The sequence below is a fragment of the Gymnoscopelus microlampas genome (assembly GCF_963454915.1).
Source record: "Gymnoscopelus microlampas genome assembly, chromosome: 2".
NCBI classification, from domain to species: domain Eukaryota; kingdom Metazoa; phylum Chordata; class Actinopteri; order Myctophiformes; family Myctophidae; genus Gymnoscopelus; species Gymnoscopelus microlampas.
In genome coordinates, this window is record NC_139939.1 from 14,223,546 (window position 1) to 14,244,944 (window position 21,399).

The 21,399-nt window shown below is 37.7% G+C and overlaps 1 protein-coding gene across 3 annotated transcripts; it reads right to left on the reverse strand.

The window, feature by feature from the left end:
- Positions 1-473: 473 nt before the first annotated feature.
- On the reverse strand, positions 474-7,527 carry LOC311058163 (GTPase IMAP family member 7-like). 3 transcript variants are annotated; one of them, XM_084075513.1, is made up of 3 exons: positions 7,488-7,527; positions 2,868-2,935; positions 474-2,662 (listed from the first exon to the last, which is right to left on the reverse strand). In XM_084075513.1, exons 2-3 carry the CDS (start codon positions 2,905-2,907, stop codon positions 1,626-1,628), a joined length of 1,077 nt encoding a protein of 358 aa, XP_083931639.1. In that variant the 5' UTR covers positions 2,908-2,935; positions 7,488-7,527; the 3' UTR covers positions 474-1,625. The 3 variants fall into 3 exon arrangements, with proteins under 3 accessions (XP_083931639.1, XP_083931637.1, XP_083931638.1); XM_084075511.1 differs by lacking the exon at positions 7,488-7,527 and adding an exon at positions 4,019-4,102; XM_084075512.1 differs by lacking the exon at positions 7,488-7,527 and adding an exon at positions 3,320-3,441.
- Positions 7,528-21,399: the final 13,872 nt, after the last annotated feature.

The following is a 21,399-nucleotide window of genomic DNA, read 5'->3' on the forward strand; positions in this document are numbered from 1 at the left end:
AATATAATAAAAGTGGAACAAAAACTTAACCATAAGAGTAAAATTACAGTGCAGAAGAATGATTTAAATACATTTTAGTTCAAACATTTTTAGCTTTGATTTAAAAGAAAGCTGTAGTGGATTATTTCTTTAGGGAGGCATGTGAAGACACCATTACAGTAGTCAAGTCTACTGAAGTTGAATGCATGGACACATTCTACTAGAGATTGCTGAGACATAAATTATTTAATTTGAGTCATTTAGTCAATGACTCAGACCTGAATCATTGACCCAGGTCTGAGTCCATGACTACACCAAGATCTTTGGCTTGGGTTGTGGTTTTTAAAGGTTTCATGACGTTCAGTTTTACCACACATTAAAAGTCTTTGTCATGGTCTTTCAAACTCAGATTACTTTTCAGCCTAATTATTCAGAAAACCCCAGACCACAGAAAATCCACTGAATGTTCAAAGTTCAGATTGTTTGGGTGTAAGTAATTGAGGTCATAAAACCCCCCCAAAAACATAAAAAATTAAAAAAGTGAAAATTAATGTCATAGAACCTTTAACATTATTGATTGAAGTTAAGCACTGACACTGACTTTTAATCATTCCTCCTTGGCTCCAAAAAACATATTTCAGTTTTGTATTTGTTTAATTGAAGATAATTATGTCACATCCAATCGTTGATTTGTTCAATGCATTTACTCACACGACCATAATCCCCTGACACTGATATGCAAATTTGTGTTGTTTGCATAACTATGGTGATGTTATTGTTTTTCCTAATCTGAGCATGGGAGTTGTACAAAGCTGTACAAAGAACCCCATTATGTAACCTATATTTGTAAACATGGGAAAATTGTTACATTACAAACCATGGGATTGATATTTTGGTTTAGGCCTATGCAACTTCATGTCCTCTACAATTTGCCTGAGACTTTCATAAGTGGGTTTATTTCTTTGTAATCTGCATTGCAGTTAGATTACAATAATGTTTTCACTATTCTTCTGGGTTTTCTTAGTCAAGATTTAGCACTCTTATCTTCACACTAGCTCTACCTTTCTGCTAACACCTCTAGTTCAATGGTATTTGGCTTATGCTGCCAGCCTGCCACCTACTGGTACATTGGATTATCACACACCTCAACAGCATTAAAAGTTTGGTTCACCAGGTCCTGCTACATCAACAGGTAAAACATATCACAAAAGCAGCAAATATTTCATCAAAATCATAGGAACCACATGAGCAGATAAAAGCGTAAGATAGATAGATAGATAGATCTCTCCAGCTCTCCAGCTCTTTAGTAAACTGATTTCTTTCTTTTTTTTTACCATAAAATATAATTTATGCTACCTGTAAAAGAAAGACTCTGAAAACTGAAGTTATGAAATCTCACGGGATGTTCCCCATCCCTTATGTACAATTCTACAGCTCTCTCTGCCGGGCTACAGGGACTGTTACACACAAATACAGTTCCTTCCTTATAATCATTCTCATCCCTTCTCCATTTGCAAAGTTTACCTTGCTGCAATGTTAACTTGCATTGAATTTGCCATGTAATAATTTTCCAAACATGAAACCTATGAATTGATGTTTAATGTGATGTGAATTACTTGACTTGGCTCAAGCTGAAGCTTTGTCATTCATTGGGTGATGCAGTTTTCTTTCACTGTTTTCCCTATGGTAGCCACTGCCCGGGCACCAGCTACTACAGCCTGTCCGCTAGAATCTGCTTCAGCCGCTGCTGCTGCGCCTAATTTACCCCCTATGCAACACCCACATACACCACCTATTATCGCTCCATATAGGCCGAAACTACGCCCAGCATCAGCGCCAGCAGCAGCTCCAACGGCAGCTCCAGCAGCACCACCCAGAAATTCATAAGTCAATACTTTGTCGCTTTTCTCAGCTTTCTCTCTTGCTTCTTGTTGGTGTTGTTCTTTTATTACTTTCTTTGCTTCTTCCAGAGCCTCTCCTTCATATTCTTTCTTCAGCTCGTCCTCCTCTTTACGTCTATTCTGTTCGTTCTCTTTAAGAATTCTCTGTTTCTCCTCCTCTATTAGTTTCTCTGCTTCTTGGAACATCTCGGTGGTGTAGTGGCTTCCTCCGTTCTTCAGCACCATGCTGTTGATTTTCTCCAGCAGCTCAGTGACCTGAGAGGGATCCTTGGTTTTGTTGGTGAAGACATGATAGCGGCCTTCACATTTTCTGATTAATTCTCGTAGTTTTTCTGGACTCTTTTTCAAAAAGACTTCAACTGATTCGTCTTCAAGCTGGTCACCATTAGTGAAGAGAATCATGGTGTATTCTTCCGACTTTTGGCCGAATGTTTCCTGAATCATTTCCACAGTTTTCCGCTCCTCTTCTTCGAATCTTCCCAGTTTGATCACATTCAGGAACACATGCGGACCAGGAGCAGCAAAACAAACACTCTTTTTGATCTCTGTAAGGGTTGCATCTTCACTAAACCTGGTGTCAAACAAGCCCGGTGTGTCAACAACAGAGACCTTTCTACCATCCACTACTCCTCTGGCCTTCTGACAGCTCAGTGTCAGAGAGCCAGATGAAAACCCGGATTCAAAAGCTTCAGAACCCAGGATGGTGTTTCCAGTGGCGCTCTTTCCAACTCCATGCTTCCCAACCATCACGATCCGAACTTCTTTATCGTTCAATATGATAGCTGTTGGATTAAAATGAAATGATTATGGATGCTAAATATTTGAGGTGTACAAAACATATGATGTAATAACATTACATTATTGACAATTACAGTGAATAGAAATTCATCATTTACAGATTTTCTACTTGCTTGTCTTGAAAAAGAAAATATATATTGAAACAACTAAAGGGTTTTCTTCTGTCATGTGGCAAGATACTGTACATACCTCCTTCACTTCCCCTGTTGCAGCTTGAATCTCCACTCATGGCTGGTTTAGAGGTTTTTTATTACTTTCTGAGAGAGAGAGAGAGAGAGAGAGAGAGAGAGAGAGAGATTATAACAAAATATCTGCGTATGAAGACGAAGGTGATGCTATAAACTCAATCTACAGAAAATGAGCTGAAATGGACAACCCACAGTGTTACTGAAACAACACTTACACGTTTAAAAGTTTAAAAGACTAGAAGTGATCTCCTAACTTGTATCCCTTCAGATTTCCTCATAAAGTCAATACTGTTATCATGTATTGGTTGTCACCCCCAAGTCTGTTTGCTACACTAGTTATGCTCAGTAATTAACATGAATTAACTTTAACTACACCTTACAGGACCATACCAGTGATTTTACATATTTAGCTCATTGACTGTGACTCGTTGTTTACTTGACAATATTGCTGACCTTTTTTTCCAAAGCATACGTTCCTTTTAGTACGGTATGGAAATCAACTTCAAAGTGAATTTGTGTGTGTGTGCGCACACGCACACGCACACGCACACGCACACACACACACACACACACACACACACACACACACACACACACACACACACACACACACACACACACACTGTGGAAATTGACAGATTAGTAAAGTATAGCAATGTGTACCATAAAGGTGATATTGAATTTTAGAGGTTAATGTATTGGAGGGGATAATTCATCCGTCTCTTTCAAGACAGCAGGGACACCTGCTTCACACACGTACTGTATGGCTGCGTTTGTAGTCTGTATGCTACTGATTGGTATTCTTCTCCACAAAACCAATGCGTGTGCAACAATGAAATTAGATCATTTCATTGGACACAGGTGTGACATTAACTTAGAAAAAAAGGTTATTCATTATAGATGGTTTTTTTCAGATTTCAACTGTCATTTGTAAAAAATACTTTACAAACTGTCAGCTAACCACTGAATGAATGCTGTCATTAATTCATACTAATAATAATAATAATAGTAACACACTTTACATTTTTGCTAATCACAAAGTGCTACAGGGTTTAAAAACAATGGCATAAAAATAGCAAAGGCAAAATATAAACGTTCAAATTAAAGCGGTTAAGTCACATTTTCCTACAGTACAATGTCACAGTGTCTTACCTGCTTCAATATTGAAAACCTAATGTAGGTCTGGAGAGACAGAGGACCGCTGTTGACTTCCTCAACAAGGACTAGCTTACTGACATGTCTCTAGGTGTTTACCTGTCATTATGAATTTATAGATATAGTAGATATGCCCTCCCTTTACTATGGAGACATCATCTGAATCTGACTGATATGTGTTCCGACACGTTGGGAGTGCTGCAGGATTCAGGGATATACTGTATGTGTTGCATGCTCACCGTGGTGTAAAGTAACTAAGTACATTTATTACTACATCTCAGAGGCAAATGTTGTACTTTTAATCCACTATACTTATTTGAAAACTTTAGTTACTTTGTAAATTTTGATTATTATTATTAAACATACATTAGCCACCTCAGCCCGATAATCATTTCGGCCATTAGAAAATAGACGATCTACAAGCTCACAATGCGTCGCGATACAACACATTGTGAGCTTGTACTGTAGATCTGCTATTTTCCAAAGATTTTTATACATTTGAAAACTTGTGAAATGGGGAGTACTTTCAACTTTTGGTGCTTTAAGTACATTTTGATATACCAATACTTCTGTATTTTTACTTGTAACAGAGTATTTTTACATTGCAGTATTGATACTTTTACTCAAGTAAAAAAGTGTGAGTACTTTTTCCACCACTGCATGCTCATGTATGCATGTATGTGCAGTGAATTGTTGGTGCGTAAGTAGCCTAAGAAGTGTGGTGTAATCCTAATCCTATATGTGGGCAAAACATCAGTAGAGACACTGATGTGGTGAATGAGCATAATATTGTAGTGTCTCTGCCAGGAAGGATTCAATGCCAGTTACACTGAGCTCTTTATGAATGATCACAGCATTTTTACAGACGATCGCCTATCGTTGAGGTCAAAGCCTACACATTAAACACACACACACACACACACACACACACACACACACACACACACACACACACACACACACACACACACACACACACACACACACACACACACACACACACACACACACACACACACACACACACACACACACACACACACCAGCACTCACACCAACAGAAGACCATGAGACCTCCCTCTGTTAAGCCCCGCCATGTATCTCTACCTTAAGGCTAGCTCTGGTCCATAGGCTATGGACCATAGCGTTAGAAGGAGTTCTCCTTAATTCCTTAAGTTAAGGAGAACTCCTTCTAACGCTATGGACCAGAGCTAGGTTAAGGCCAGCCCCCTATCTGTGGTGGTTATGTCAATCACATATCCCCGATTATCTAGATTATGTCACACCCATTCAGACAGCTTTTGGTGATTGCAAGGCTGGCATCCCACCCACGGCCCTCGAACCACATCCCCATGTAGGGTAATAATTACAATATATATACATGTACAGAATATCCAATTTAGAATGGCTGTAACCTGTCTCACTGCCTGTGTTGAACACAAGCAGCGAGACAAGCAGGCAAGCAGTGAGAGATTGTGTTCAACACAAGCTGTCTCATTGCTCTACAACACAGAGTGTTGACTGGGTGATGAATTCCTGATGCATGGTAAGATGGGAAAAAAATGCTTCTGGTCTGCTGTCTCAGTCCCCTGGCTGTTACAACCATCACAATACAGTCGGTTGCTCTGTTCACACACTAATGTGTTGCCAAATAATATTTGGCAACACATTCATTATGACAACAGCATCATTAAATCTGCTGATTACACCACAGTATTGGACTAATACGTGACAGTGATGACAGGGCCTATAGGGGGTATATGGAAGATTTAAATGCAATGTTATCTAGACTGTACTCTACTCTCTGGACCGCAGGCTGCTACAAAAGAAACAAAACAAAAAACTTTGTTTTGTATCTTGTATCTCCAAAGCAGGTAAATGTGACTGAACCTCTTTAATTTTTTTTATGCCATTGTTTTTAAACCCTGAAGTACTTTGTGTTGTGATTAGCAAAAATGTAAAGTGCGTTATAAATGAAAAAAAGACAGCAGCAAAAATAACTGATACAGAACTACTTTATCACTACTTCATAACATTTACACCACTTTCTGTGAAAGGAAAGCCCAGAAAACATTAAGGACAATAGCCAGCCCACTCAACTGTACTGAACTTATCTGAACAGACAGACAGAGATTCCTTTCGTCATCTGAACATGTTATTTCATACCAGACACCAGTCTGTCCTCATACACACACATTGTGTTCAGACACGTTGGGAATGTTATGTAAGATGCAATTGATGTTATTTTCACATACTCATGTGTAGGTGCAGTGAAATGTCAGTAGTGTGGATTCTGACTGTGCTGCAATATTATTAAACTGATCTTGTACGATATCATGAACCATCCAGACCTCTCAGGTCATCTGGGAAAGGTCCTTTCTGTCCCTAAAATCCAAAATAAACGTGGAGAAGCAGCATTTAGTACTTTTTATGCACCACACATCTGGAACAAACTCCCAGAAAACTGCAGGCCACGCTTATTTCTTTTAAAACACAACTAAAGACCTTTCTGTTTGCCACTGCCTTTGAATGTGTTAATTTTCTGTATCTGTTATAGTTTTTATTTATCTTTTACTTAATTCTTTTGTTTTATACATCCTAATGTTGTTGTATACTTGTGTTTCCTTTGCCTAATGTTCTGTGTAAAGCATATTTAATTGCCTTGTTGTTGAAGTGTGCTATACATACAAAACTGCCTTGCATTGCTTTGCCTCGTTAACTAAAAGTAATGAAATAAAGAAAACATAGAAACAACGCTTTAAAATAATGACTAACTGAAACAGTATTGTGCTTTACAAAATGAACAAAAACAAACTCAAATCAAATAGAGACATTGTGGTTAGTTTTCGTCTTTTTAAACTCATTTCATATAGTATATAGTATATCATATTGGGCTGATATGAAATCTATCTTCCAATGTTTTGTCAATAAAATAAATGTGTCACACTTTTTTGAATCTTGACCCTGACAAATACCTCATACTGTATTACAACACAAAACAAACACTAAAACTAGTAAAACCTAAACTCAAACACAGAAAGCCATGTCTCTCTCTCACACACACACACACGCACGCACGCGCGCACGCACGCACGCACGCACACACACACACACACACACACACACACACACACACACACACACACACACACACACACACACACACACACACACACACACACACACACACACACACACTAGCAAACCTAATTTCAAAACTAATAAAAACCAGACTGAAATTAAAAACATGAAGTCTAAACTATATACAAATGAAAACGAATAAAAATTCAATACGACTGTACATTAACCTTGGTGTGTCATAGTAAGTAATACAGCAAGTAAGTGAAGTATACACATACATAAGTGTGCCAGAAAGAAAAGTGTGCTAGTATACTGTATACTATATAGTATACTTCTTTGGTTACTGATGTTACTAAATGGTACTGATGTTATACCAAATGGTTACCTGATGTTCTTGTTGCATGAAGAAAAAAACTGTGGAGACACTTTTCTTCCCTGTTTTCTTCCCTCTGGAGATAATAACGTCATGCAACACTTCCTTCTACTGACACAAAGAGAGGAAGAGACAACAGCTCTCTGTTGCAGATAAACTATATTTATACAGTCTCCTCCTCTCCTCTCCTCTCCTCTCCTCTCCTCTCCTCTCCTCTCCTCTCCTCTCCTCTCCTCTCCTCTCCTCTCCTCTCCTCTCCTCTCCTCTCCTCTCCTCCGCCCAGGTATGGTTAAGAAATGAGGTAGGCAATAGGTAAGGAATGAGATGGTGCTCTGGTAGTGCAGGAGTGGGGTCTTCTGTCCTGTCCTCAAAGGCCACACTTCAGTAAAAGTAGATATCTCACTAGAAAATGTCTCCGTTATAAAGTGAAAGTAAGACACTCTTATGAATTCTGGTGAATTCCACTACATCATTTCTGGTTTCCAGGGCCGTCAAAACATTGAATTCACAATTTTAAGTATGGCCACTCCTAGCCAATCAAACTATTTTAATTTGCATGCAGCCAATCAGGCGATGGGCTCTGTGTTACAAATATCACTACCTCTGAACCTGTCATTCTGTTTATAGACTTAAATACCAACAATGGCAGTGTCATTGGAGATTTGAGTGTAATCAGACAGCACCTACAGTAGATGTACTACACTGTGAAATCCTCAGTGTTACAATAACTTTCAGAATGTATAAATGGAACCAAATGGAGCTTTACGGGTCCATTAGGTTAAATTAACTGAGTATTTTACAGTGTGGCAGCATACTGCTCTATGCTACCATTCCTTTGACTTGAACACCCCTCATTGAGCTTTAGGGATTTTAGGCTTTGACAATGTCAAAAATGAATGACTGCAAACTGTGTAGATCAACCAGGCTACTTAGACATGAATTGTGAATTTTAAACGTGTACATTGGTGATTAATTCATTCTAAGGACTAAACCAAATAGAAATGTTCCATTTGGGTTTTCCGTGTGTCACAGAACAGGAAGATACTGCTATGGGGGAGCGGCCTGTTGGAGCCTACAGTAGGGTGATTGGTGCCCGAAGATCTGATTGAGAGGTGCCTGTTAATCCTGCTATCTAATTGATTGGAACATGGAGCGGTTGCTATTGTACTGGTTGGTTGATTGATTAGAAATGGAAGGGTGGAGTGAGTCTGCAGAGTACACTGTAAGGGAAACAGCTTAGAAGAGGGGCCTTTAAAGTCTTTCAACCTTTCAAGCAGGCCTATTCAGGTTCTCAAGGACAAGTTTTTCACTTGCAGTGTTAAGTGTGCACTGTGATTATGGTAGTACAAAAGGCAGAAAGATGAGTTCATACACTGTAGCTCCCTTCTACTACTTTAATGTGGCATCCACAGGAAAAGTGACGTTTCGAGCACACTGCTCATCTTCAGACTGATTGTGGTACAGCCATTTCTTCTGCTCTAACAAAACCAAATATCTGTTTATGACATTAAAGTGAAAAAAGATAATGCCATTAACTGTGTTCAGACATGTAGTCTTGTGGTGTGAAAATATAATGTCCATTTCATAAAATGTTTAATCATAGTAAAACATACAATCTAAATAATTTGAGTCCAAACAGGATTAACAAGGATGGGATGAATAAAATCATATTGAAGTGTTTGTAGGAACTAAGATTTGTCACAGTCACTTTACTTGCAGGTTAGAAAAACAGACGCATCAAAAACATGTAACATATAAAACATAAAATAGCATAGTCAGTGGAGAACACACCTGTAAGAGTGACATTATGTGGATTATGTATGTCTACCCACTATCCCCTTTATACTAACATTCTCCTTGTCAGCTTTTCCAGTCGCCTGCTTGCATTTATTCTTCTTCCTGGCTTGTTTCTTCTCACCCACAGAATCTGCAGATTTTTGCTTTATTTTTTTGCTGCTGTTGCATCCCATGTCCCTCAGGGGGCGCTTGGCTGAGTCTGAAACAGAGTCTACTTTGTGAGGATGTTCCTGCTGGTCATAAAGTCAGTAATTAAATAAATAATTTATATCAAATGTACAATGTGCTTGGATTTTGAACATTTGTAATAAAAACAATAAAACAATAAAAAGAACAGTTGGACACTCACCACCAACTGGTTGGGAGTCAGTCTCATCACCTCCAGCCACATCCTCCTGAAAATGTCAACATACACACACATACACATGCACGCACGCACGCACGCACGCATGCACACACACGCACGCATGCAGTAGAAAGTTCTAATTAAGCGTTCATATTGACCAAAAGGCTAATGAAGTCAATGCCAGCAATACACATTTTAAGAAATATTTTTATTCTGTTAGTTTTGGACATTTGTTAGCTTGCAATAAAATGTAATCTTAGGTTCATAATTTGAAAATATTGTTGTGCAATTAAAATCTGCCAAGCAAGCATGTTCATTGTGATGACATGAATACCAGTTGAAGGGTAATGTACCGTAACACCTCAGTAAAGGGAACAGTAAACAGTGTATAAGGAAAGGTTGCAAAGTTTGAACTGGAAACCGCAAGGTTCTCAGTTCGATCCCGGGCTCCCCCAGAGTTAATGTCAAAGTGTCCTTGAGCAAGACATTGAACCCCTAATTGCTCCCGATGAGCAGGTTGGTGCCTTGCATGGTTTCCTCCGCCATCGGTGTGTGAGTGGTGAATGTATAGCGGTGAATGTATAATGCACAATCTATGTGAAGCGCTTTGGATAAAGGCGCTATATAAATGCACCATTTTACCATTTATTCCAAAGAAAGTGTATCTTTGGAGTCACATAAATTATATTCCTGTTGGTCAAAGATCAAGTCATAATAAAGCTTGGGTCCTCCATCATCGCTTTTCATGCCATTACTGGTGGTTGAACCTCATTTTGTTACCAAAATTGTTACTTTTCAGAAAACAAATTCAAAAATAGTCGATCTACAAGCTCAAACCGTATCGATGCTTTGAGCTTGAGCATTTTTGCTACTTTTGTGTGACACTAGTATGACAAAGTAGGGCATTGATTTACGAAAAAAAACATACAAAGTTAAAATAAGCTGATAAGAGGTTTCTGCCCATCAGCAACAATGTCCATTTCTCACCTGGTTGAGTCTAAATCAGAGTCTGGCAGACTCTCCATTGAGACGGACAGTTAAACCTGAGGAAAAATGGAGGGCAGAAAGAAATTGTTACATCTATAGTTTTGGTTTTATTTTTATTTATTTATTTTTTATCTTCCACTAAGCAACTTAAAAAAGCAACAACTCCACACATATCCAACAAATATGACACACGGTTCAAAACACAATTACTGTATCTGTCAACTTATGATTTAATCTATAAAGTCAACAAAATACATTCCACACCTTAAATTGTGTTTCATTTATAGTTCGAATGATGATCCAGTATTAAAAGTAGATTTAATATATTAATAGTTAATATGAATGCAAATATTACCTTTGCTTTGCACAACAATTCCCAACACGTCCAATGATATCTTTTACAGGTACACATCTGGTCAAAGGTCTTCAATATCATTGCAGATCATGCCAGACCAGCAAATGCGTCACCGGCTCACCGCCGCACCAACGTTCTCCTCACTATTATTATAGTATCTCCTCAAAAACTTTGACACCTAACTAGTCCTATACATATACGTTTATAACCCATTCAAACTGCAAAATGTTCAGCTTACTGTGGACACTTGTTCTTGTATGTCACTTTGAAAGGTTTTGTAGTTTTTGAAATATTTAAAAGTTTAGAAAAGTATAATGGAAGTCAATGGAAAAATGCAGCTCCTCACAACTCCTTCATACTTTCACCTAGAAACTCACAATTGTAAAAGTTCAGCTTACTGTGGACACACACTTTATAATTTGAAATGTTTTGTAATTTTTGAAATATTTAACTTTAACCACCAAATGCAAAGTCTATGGCATTTTCAAGCTTTTTTTTTTCTTTCACCTTTTTGCAGTAATTACTTCAACATGCTTTAACTTACAGACTCCATTTTAATTTAAAAATATTGAGCTTTCTTAGGACTAACAACTAATAATAAATAACTGTGAGCAAATGATTATACAAATGATTGATAGCTTCTGGGAAACAGTATGCTTTATGGCTTTATGGATCATATCTTTCTTTCTCATCTAAGGTATGTTTGTTATCAGTTTTCAACAGACAGCATAGAGTTCAGTTCCATTCAGATCAACTTTATTGCAATGTGTATACTTGTACTGTCTCTCTGCTTTAACACAACACAACACAACACAACACAACACAACACAACACAACACAACACAACACAACACAACACAACACAACACAACACAACACAACACAACACATACTGTCCCGCTGCTTTAACACAACAACAACAAAAAAACACAAACTACAACACAACAAAACACAAAACAACTATATAATACTAATCCTGTTGCCTTTACTGTTCATTAAGCGTCAATCTCATTACAATTAACCAATGGGGTTTTCACACTTATTCCATTCTTATGTGTTTATGTTGCCTTGTTTTTACTAGCCTGCATTCAAATAACACAGGTACATTCCCATTAAAACACCACGTAAGAGCTATATACTTCATTGTGCATCAAATTACGAAAATAGACATGCTGCAAAACCTCTTCATGACAGCTTGTGAGCTTGTAGATCGGCTATATTTGCGGTATAAAAAAATTAGAGTACATTTTGAAAGATTCTATAAATGCTAAACATTGTGACCATTATAATTCTAAACAAATTATTTGTGAATTCAAACTGTGAAACCATATTTATGGGCATTTCATGGGCTATTTATCTACAGTATTTTGCTAGGCCTGCAGGCCTATTTGTGGAATATATAACTGCATGTCACAATCACTGGAGTTAGGCTACAAACAGGAATATCTATTAATGAGTCATTAAACCAGTGAAAATGTTATTTTTTGCTGCTGAGTTGTGGATTAGTTTCTGTCAGATTATTGCCTGGACTATGGATTCTTCATTGATCTATCCTGACAAGTTATTGGATTACCTTTGTTCATTTGGATTGACTTATGAACATGTGGAGAAACAAATGGATGCATGCTCATGCCGTGTACAGTAAGTACAATATGAGCGTCGCGGAGATGCCGCTTGAATTTAATGAACATTTGGTAGCCTACTGTGCAAGTTGGACTGTTCTATTCAAATAGATTTATACAAAACTAGGCTTGATCTTCAGAGCTTGATTGTTTGTCCTTTTATTTTTCAAAACATGCAATTGAATATGATTTAGGACACATAGCCTACTAGTTCAATCTTAAAGGTAGGGTAAGTGATTTGCTTTGGTTAAAATAAGTGTTAAATAGCTCCATATTCTGATAGTACTCATTGCTATAGAGTGTTTGTTCAGTAACAGGAGTCTCCTTGTCTCCCCACCTCTTTATAGAAAATGCATTTTTTGGAACTGGAACACTATACAAATTAAGCTTAAAAATTGGTACTTTCTCCTGATTGGCTGAGATTCTGACACCTACCGGAAAATGTATTTTCTGTTTATTAAAGAGCTGGAGAGACAGGGAGACATCTGTAACTGAAAAAACACTCTATAGCAATGATTACTATCAGAATATAGTGTTTTAACCTTTTAACAAAATACTTTTTGTTTTAACCAAAAAATATCACTTACCCTAACCACTTAAACCCTCTATAATTTGTAAAACGCACCATACAGCTGTAGGCCTACTGCCCTACAAACACCCCATAGTGCAGTAACAACGCTCAAGGTTAAATTGAGATAATTGGCTTTAAAGTTTTTCAACTGGCCAGCCAAATGAGTTATAGGTATACAAGTGATATTACCTGAATTGTGCATGTATTCATGAGGTAATTCTCATGTCTAAAAACCAGAATGGCTGATTTGACCCTTGACCCCAAAAATGTAGTTACTGCACTCTGCTGCCTTTGCATTGCCTACATGGCTCTAATACCAATGCAAAGGCAAAGTGCAGTAACTACAATGTGGTTGTTTTTGGTGTTGTTCTGATCATATTTAATAGTATGTATCAACTATACTTATGAATTTGTGCATGTTTATTTAAGTCTGGACAATTTGATATTTTAATAGTGATGGCATATTTTAGTCTTAATATAATTTAATTTAACCTTTTACTCAAGTTGCTGTAGGACTCATCCGAGGATGACATAGGGAGACGTAGTCACTTCTAGTCCTAGATACATACATATCAGTTAAAAGTGAGTAGTTTCTTTATAATTATGTTCACTACACACTATGCAACATGAGGTATGGATGTGGCATGATACTGACTAAAGAAAACCAAAAATGTGACACACGCACGCAGATTTTACACTATAAAACAGGATTTCTCCTTGAAAGATTATAGTGTCAATGAATATTAAAATTTGTATAAAACTATAGTGTACACCTAGATGTACTACACTGTGAAATCCTGTGTTATAAATACAGTAACTTTCAGAATGTATAAATGGAACCAAATGGACCTTTACGGGTCCATTTGGTTAAATGAACTGAGTATTTTACAGTGTAACAACATATGAGGCAGCATACTGCTCTATGCTACTCATTCAGCTTTAGGGATTTGAGGCTTTGACAATTGTATTGTGAATTTTAAACGTGTAAATTGGTGATTCATTCATTCTAAGGACTAAATCAATTCGAAATGTTCCATGCTGTTATTTTCACTCTCTATTGTGTCACAGAGCAGCCCCTTACAGACTATTTTTCTGTCCAGCAGACAGTACATGCTTATTGAAATGTATTGTTATGCTTGAATCATGTAATCCCAGTCGCACAGAAGGTGCACATTCTGTGTTGACTGGAATCTCTTTACTATCTTTTTGTTTATCTGCACAGGAAGATACTGTTATGGGGGATCAGCCTGTTGTGTAGTTGGGTGATTGGTGCCTGAAGATCTGATTGAGGGGTGCCTGTTAGTCCTGTTAGCTGATTGATTGGAACACGGGGGGCATCTTGGGTGGATTGCTATAGTACTGTCTGGTACTGTGGTTGGTTGGTTGATTAGAAATGGAAGGGTGGGGTGAGTCTGCAGAGTATATTGTAAGGGAAACAGCTCAGTATGTTTAGGCTGCCATGGGGAGAGGTTGATACTTTTCCTCTCCATTAATTTGTGTTGTTGAATTTTGGGTTGTATTTTCTTCATTTGTTGTACATTTTTGCTGATGGTTTGTTGTCCTGGCCTGGATCCAATTAAAAATCTTTGGGTTTTTTGCATTTTGTTAAAATGATTTTACTGACTTAGTGCTGATCTACACTCCCACCAGTGTGGCTGTGAAATGTTGCATAGTTTTAGAATTGTACTCCTTTAAAAGTTCAGAGATTTATAATGGAGGCGGATGGAAGGTTTTGGGACCTAAAAAAAAAAACACTTTCACCTAGAAACTCCATTCACAGTTCAAAAAATCCACCTTACTGTGGACATGCATCCTTGAGATGTTTTACTTTGAAATGATTTGTAGTTTTTGAAACATTTGACTTTAAGCGTCCAATGCATTGTCAATGGCAATGGATATTTAAAGGGAAAAGGGTACAACGTTTCATAGGCTAAGTTAACAGAACAAGTCAGAACCTCTGTGGTGCAATGGTTTAGATACAGGACTTGCAACCAGAAGATTACCGGTTCAAATCCAACCAGCACACTTTTCAAACTTTTACCCGACTCTTGCACCTGTATCTGATCTTTCACTGAAGAGCGTTGTCACGGGCTATTCCTACCGGCTCGCTAAACACCATAGATAGGAGCTACCCTGACCTAAATTGTGCGTGCGTGCGTGTGATTGTGTATATATATGGCCAACTAAAACAAAATGGCACTGTTCCCCTCACGTCAACAACCCCCCAGCTCCACTCGCCTACTGGATACGGCCAGCACTGGCGTTGGCCCTCACAGCCGGAGCGAGATGCTGGATCTTTCACTGTTCAGGTGCGGGGATAATAACCCACGTTCTTTTTATAGTATTTTCCGGTTTTCTTCTTTTTTTTTCTCCCGTAGGGTTTTTGTGCTCTTTATGTATGTATTAGTCTCTGTACCACACCGACACTGGCTATCACTACGGTGGGACCGTCAGTAACTTCTTATCGTACGCGAAGCTCCACTCTTCTCACTTCCTTTAGAAACTACAAGGCACAGTAGGACAGCGCTATCCATCCGTCGCTTATCTTCTAAATCCGTAGTTGAGAGGTGGCCTCCGTATGTACTGTGTACCGAACGTTACTAACTCCCAAACCGCAACTCCAAACAACCGAGCCGCCACGCTCTTCAAACACTTCCTCCTCCTGTCCCGGCGTGATGACGTTCACTTATATAGCCATACCTCCAGTGGCCGGCTGCCGTTGTGACGTACAGAAACAGTGCCAAAACAACAAATGAAAATAAACAAAACATGGGTGCAAGATGTGAAAAGATATGTATGTATGTGTGCCTATATTGCCTACTGCACAATATCCTAACAGCGTGCAAGAGACCACAGAAAGTATGAACATCAAATTTCTCTTTTGGGCCTTGAGTCCCAAGACTCAAGACCCAAAAGAGTCTTGAGTCGAACGCATTAGATCCAAGTAGACATCAAATTTCTCTTTTGGGCCTTGAGTCTTGGGACTCAAGGCCCAAAAGAGAAATTTGATGTCTACTTGGATCTAATGCGTTCGACTCAAGACTCTTTTGGGCCTTGAGTCTTGGGCCCTCTACTGGCCCTCTACTGGCAGTGACGTCACACTTCGGTGCTCTATATCCATTGCCATTGACAATGCATTAGACGCTTAAAGTTAAATGTCTCAAAAACTACAAAACATCTCAAAGTAAAAAGTTCAAGCATTTGTGTCCACAGTAAGATGAATTATAAAAAGTGTGAATGGAGTTTCTAGGTGAAAGCGTTGTTTGAGGTGCCAAAACGTTTAGAGGAGTACATTTCTAAACCTATGAAACATTTCAAAGATTTGTTTTCAGGCAAACATTGTTCACAGTAAGATGAACATTTTAAAGTTTGAATGGGGTTTCTAGGTGTAAGTATGTAGGACTAATAGCCTGCCAAAGTTTGTACTTTTCCCCTAAAATCTATAAAAGCAGTGAAGGTCAATGCCAAAATGGACAAGAGTTTCTAGGTGAAAGTGTTTTTTGAGGTCCATTTTGCCATTGACAATCACTGCTTTTATAGATTTTAGGGGGAAAAGTACAAACTTTGGCAGGCTATTAGTCCTACATACTTACACCTAGAAACCCCATTCAAACTTTAAAATGTTCATCTTACTGTGAATGATGTTTGCCTGAAAACAAATCTTTGAAATGTTTCATAGGTTTAGAAATGTACTCCTCTAAAAGTTTTGGCACCTCAAACAACGCTTTCACCTAGGAACTCCATTCACACTTTTTATAATTCATCTTACTGTGGACACAAATGCTTGAACTTTTTACTTTGAAATGTTTTGTAGTTTTGTAGATATTTAACTTTAAGCGCCCAATGCATTGTCGATGCGGCAATGGACATTTAAAGGCACGCTTACAACTACATACTTACACCTAGTAACCTCATTCATACTTGAAAATGTTCATCTTACTTTGGACATGTCCTGAAAAGGAATCTTTGAAATGTTTAATAGTTTTAGAATTGTACTCCTTTAAAAGTTCAGAGACTTATAATGGAGGTCTATGGACGATTTTGGGACCTCAAAAAAACACTTTCACCTAGAAACTCCATTCACAGTTCAAAAAATCCACCTTACTGTGGACATGCATCCTTGTGTTTTACTTTGAAATGATTTGTAGTTTTTGAAATATTTGACTTTAAGCGCCCAATGCATTGTCAATGGCAATGGATATTTAAAGGGAAAAGGGTACAACATTTGATAGGCTAAATTAACAGAACAAGTCAGAACCTCTGTGGTGCAATGGTGACCAACTTTTGTTTCGGTAGTGACCCAATGGTGAAAAAATAAATTTACTAAGTCCAGAGCTCGATGAATGTTAGGGACCAAAAAAAGAGTCACTACAAAGTACTACCAATCAACTCTAACTCTCGTTTCGGTAAATTACATTTTACCGAAACGAAAATTACCAATCAACTCTAAATTGCCTGAAACGTACTCCTAACAGGTTTTTGGGGGGACGATTTTGGCCTCCACACTTAGTGATTTTTTCAGATTTAACTTTCGTTTCGGTAAAATAAATTTTACCAAAACGAAAATTACCAATCAACTCTAAATTGCCTGAAACTTACTCCTAACAGGTTTTTGGGGGGACGATTTTGGCCTCCACACTTAGTGATTTTTTTCAGATTTAACTTTCGTTTCGGTAAAATGAATTTTACCGAAACGAAAATTACCAATCAACTCTAAATTGCATGAAACGTACTCCTAACAGGTTTTTGGGGGGACGATTTTGGCCTCCACACTTAGTGATTTTTTCGGATTTAACTTTCGTTTCGGTAGTGACAAACTTTCGTTTCGGTATAGTGACACAATGGTGAAAAAAAAAATGTAGTAAGTCCAGAGATCGATGAATGTTAGGGACCAAAAAAAAAAGTCACTACAAAGTACTACCAATCAACTCTAAATTGCCTGAAACGTACTCCTAAGAGGTTTTTGGGGGGACGATTTTGGCCTCCTCACTTAGTGATTTTTTCGGATTTAACTTTCGTTTCGGTAGTGACAAACTTTCGTTTCGGTAGTGAAACAATGGTGAAAAAAAAATGTACTAAGTCCAGAGCTCGATGAATGTTAGGGACCAACAAAAAAAAGTCGGTAGCACTTTACAATAATGACCCGTTATAAAGCATTTATAAACGTTTATAAGTAGTTTGTAGACTATTAACAAATCATTAACAACCTGTTTGTTGACATTTGTAAATGATTACTAAAACCTTTATAACTACACTTACAAATCATTTGTAAAGTATTAGTAAGTAGTGAACTATTCATGAATAAGCCATTTATATACATCTGTAAAAGATTATTAAATCATTTGTAACGACCCATTCTAAAGCATTTATAAACGTTTATAAGCAGTTTGTAGACTATTAACAAATCATCAAATCAAATAAACAACCTGTTTATTGACATTCGTAAATGATTACTAAAACCTTTATAACTACGGTTACAAATCATCTATAAAGGTATTAGTAACTATTCCTGAATAAGCCATGTATAATACATCTGTAAATGATTATTAAATCATTTGTAACTGATGTTACATAATATATACAAGCTATTGGTAGCTTGTTCATGTTTAACATATGCTTTGTTAAACATTCCTAAAGTATCTATAAATCCTTAGTACATGTTATTATGTGCCCTATAGTAAAGTGAAGACAGTTCATCATTTACAACTGTCTGTTAATGTGTTTGTTCATGTTTAACATGCTTTGTAAAACATTCCTAAAATATCTATAAATCCTTTGTACATGTTATTATGTGCCCTACAGTAAAGTGAAGACAGTTCATCATTTATGACTGTCTGTTAATGTGGACTTTCTCCTTACCTGTTGCAAACTACCTGGCTTTCATGAATGCAGACACCAAACAATTACTAGAATTATCATTCATGTTAAGCAAATGATGCGTAAGACATTCGTAAAGAGTATGTAAACCATTTGCAGACGTTATCATGAGCCTGAGCCTAGTTGCTTCTTTTGGGCTTGTTTTCATAGACCTGTCCGCTTGTTTCTTTTGCAAAATCTGGCAACACACTGATTACCTGCATTACACCTGCAGTAGCCTACTAGGGAGGAAGTGAATAGTGATGCAGTTGCAGACTGGACAGAAATATGTCTAATTCATGTTTTATGTGTTTTAACTGTCTTGTTGCAGGTGATCGAGGTAACATAAAATGGCTAATCTTACACACATGAAGTAGCATTATGACTAGGGGTATTTTGATGGTGGCTGTTTGTATCCACAATGTTTGTTTTGATGTGTAGGCTAGTAATGTCCTCCATGCTTAGCAGTTTAGCTTAGCAGCTAAAGCTAACTTGCACTGGGAGGTGGTGACTGCAGAGGCTCCAAGCTGCTACTCTGTGATTCTGTTGTGATTAATTTCTTTGTTTAAATGTCAGTGTGTGTGCTGTGGCCAAGAGTTGCTACATTTTATATCTTAATAAATTGTTGTAAACTTGTATACTATATAACGTTACTTTTGCCACTTTTTGATGTCACATGTTTTACTAATCACTGTTAAACATGAAATAATAATGCATAGTCTTCACTTTACAACAAGGCCCATGATAACGTTAGCAAATGGTCAACACACTCTTTACGAATGTCTTACGAATCATATATTAAACATGAAAGATAATTCTAGTAATTGTTTGGCATCTGCATTCATGAAAGCCAGATAGTTTGCAACAGGTAAGGAGAAAGTCACATTAACAGACAGTTGTAAATGATGAACTGTCTTCACTTTACTATAGGGCACATAATAACATGTACTAAGGATTTATAGATATTTTAGGAATGTTTTACAAAGCATATGTTAAACATGAACAAACACATTAACAGACAGTTGTAAATGATGAACTGTCTTCACTTTACTATAGGGCAAATAATAACATGTATTAAGGATTTATAGATACTTTAGGAATGACTATACTAAGTTGTTATTTGTTTGTTTAAGTCAGGCTATACTCTACTCAGAGTCATAAGTGTACAAAATGTACTAAAGTACAGTGAACGTCTGTGCGGTTTGTCTTCATCACTGAAAATAACGTACATGTAAACTGATATAAAACTGCTGTCATGTGCAGTTGGGGTGAAGAAACACAACCATTTCACTCCTAATAATACCTATTTGATTTGACATCCTGACTTGCTGCTGTAGCTGAGGCTTGAACCTGTTACCTGCGGCTCACTAGTCAGTGACTCTATCCATTCACCTACAGCTGTTTCCTTGGAATCTGTGGTTCTGAAACGTTTTGTTGTCAACCCCCCAAATTGACATGTATTTGGGCAGTGGACCCCAATGTGAAAAGATGTAGTGTCAGGGCCCCCCATGAAAAAGATTTATATTTATGCTGTAACACATTTTTTTTAAAGTTGTTTGTCTTGTTTGTTGTTCAAGTCAAAACACCAGGAAGGCTGTACTTGTCAGCCATCTGTTAGCTCAATGGGTTGAGAAGCAGTATTCATGATCCAGAGGCCATGAGTTCAAATCCCATTGATGTCTTTCCTATGATTCTTTCCTTTGCAGACTGGCTTCCAGAAGATCAACTGAAAACTACCAGGAAGGCTATATTTGTCATCCAACTGTTAGCTCAATGGGTTGAGACGCAGTATACATAATCCAGAGGCCATGAGTTCAAATCCCATTGATGTCTTTCCTATGATTCTTTCCTTTGCAGACTGGCTTCCAGAAGATCAACTGAAAACTACAAGGAAGGCTGTACTTGTCAGCCATCTGTTAGCTCAATGGGTTGAGACGCAGTATTCATGATCCAGAGGCCATGAGTTCAAATCCCATTGATGTCTTTCCTATGATTCTTTCCTTTGCAGACTGGCTTCCAGAAGATCAACTGAAAACTACCAGGATGGCTATACTTGTCAGCCATCTGTTAGCTCAATGCGTTGAGACGCAGTATACATGATCCAGAGGCCATGAGTTCAAATCCCACTGGTGTCTTTACTGTGATGCTTTCCTTTGCAGACTAACTTCTAGAAAAACAAGTTAAAACCACCAGGAAACCTGTAACTCTCAGCCAACAGCATAGCTCAACTGGTAGAGCGTCTGTCCAATAACATGACTTGACTTGATTTGAGTGGGCTCGATTCCCACTCGAGTCAAGTGTCCCCGGTAACTTGGGGCAACGGATAAATTGACTGATATCCTTAGTGATGCTTCCCTTTGCAGACTAACTTCTAGAAAAACAAGTTAAAA

Excerpts from the sequence above, each read along its gene's own strand:
- LOC311058163 (XM_084075513.1), bottom strand. The coding sequence starts at position 2,907 with ATGAGTGGAGATTCAAGCTGCAACAGGGGAAGTGAAGGAG. Across the intron at positions 2,663-2,867 it reads CAACAGGGGAAGTGAAGGAG|CTATCATATTGAACGATAAA; the intron begins GTATGTACAGTA and ends TTAATCCAACAG.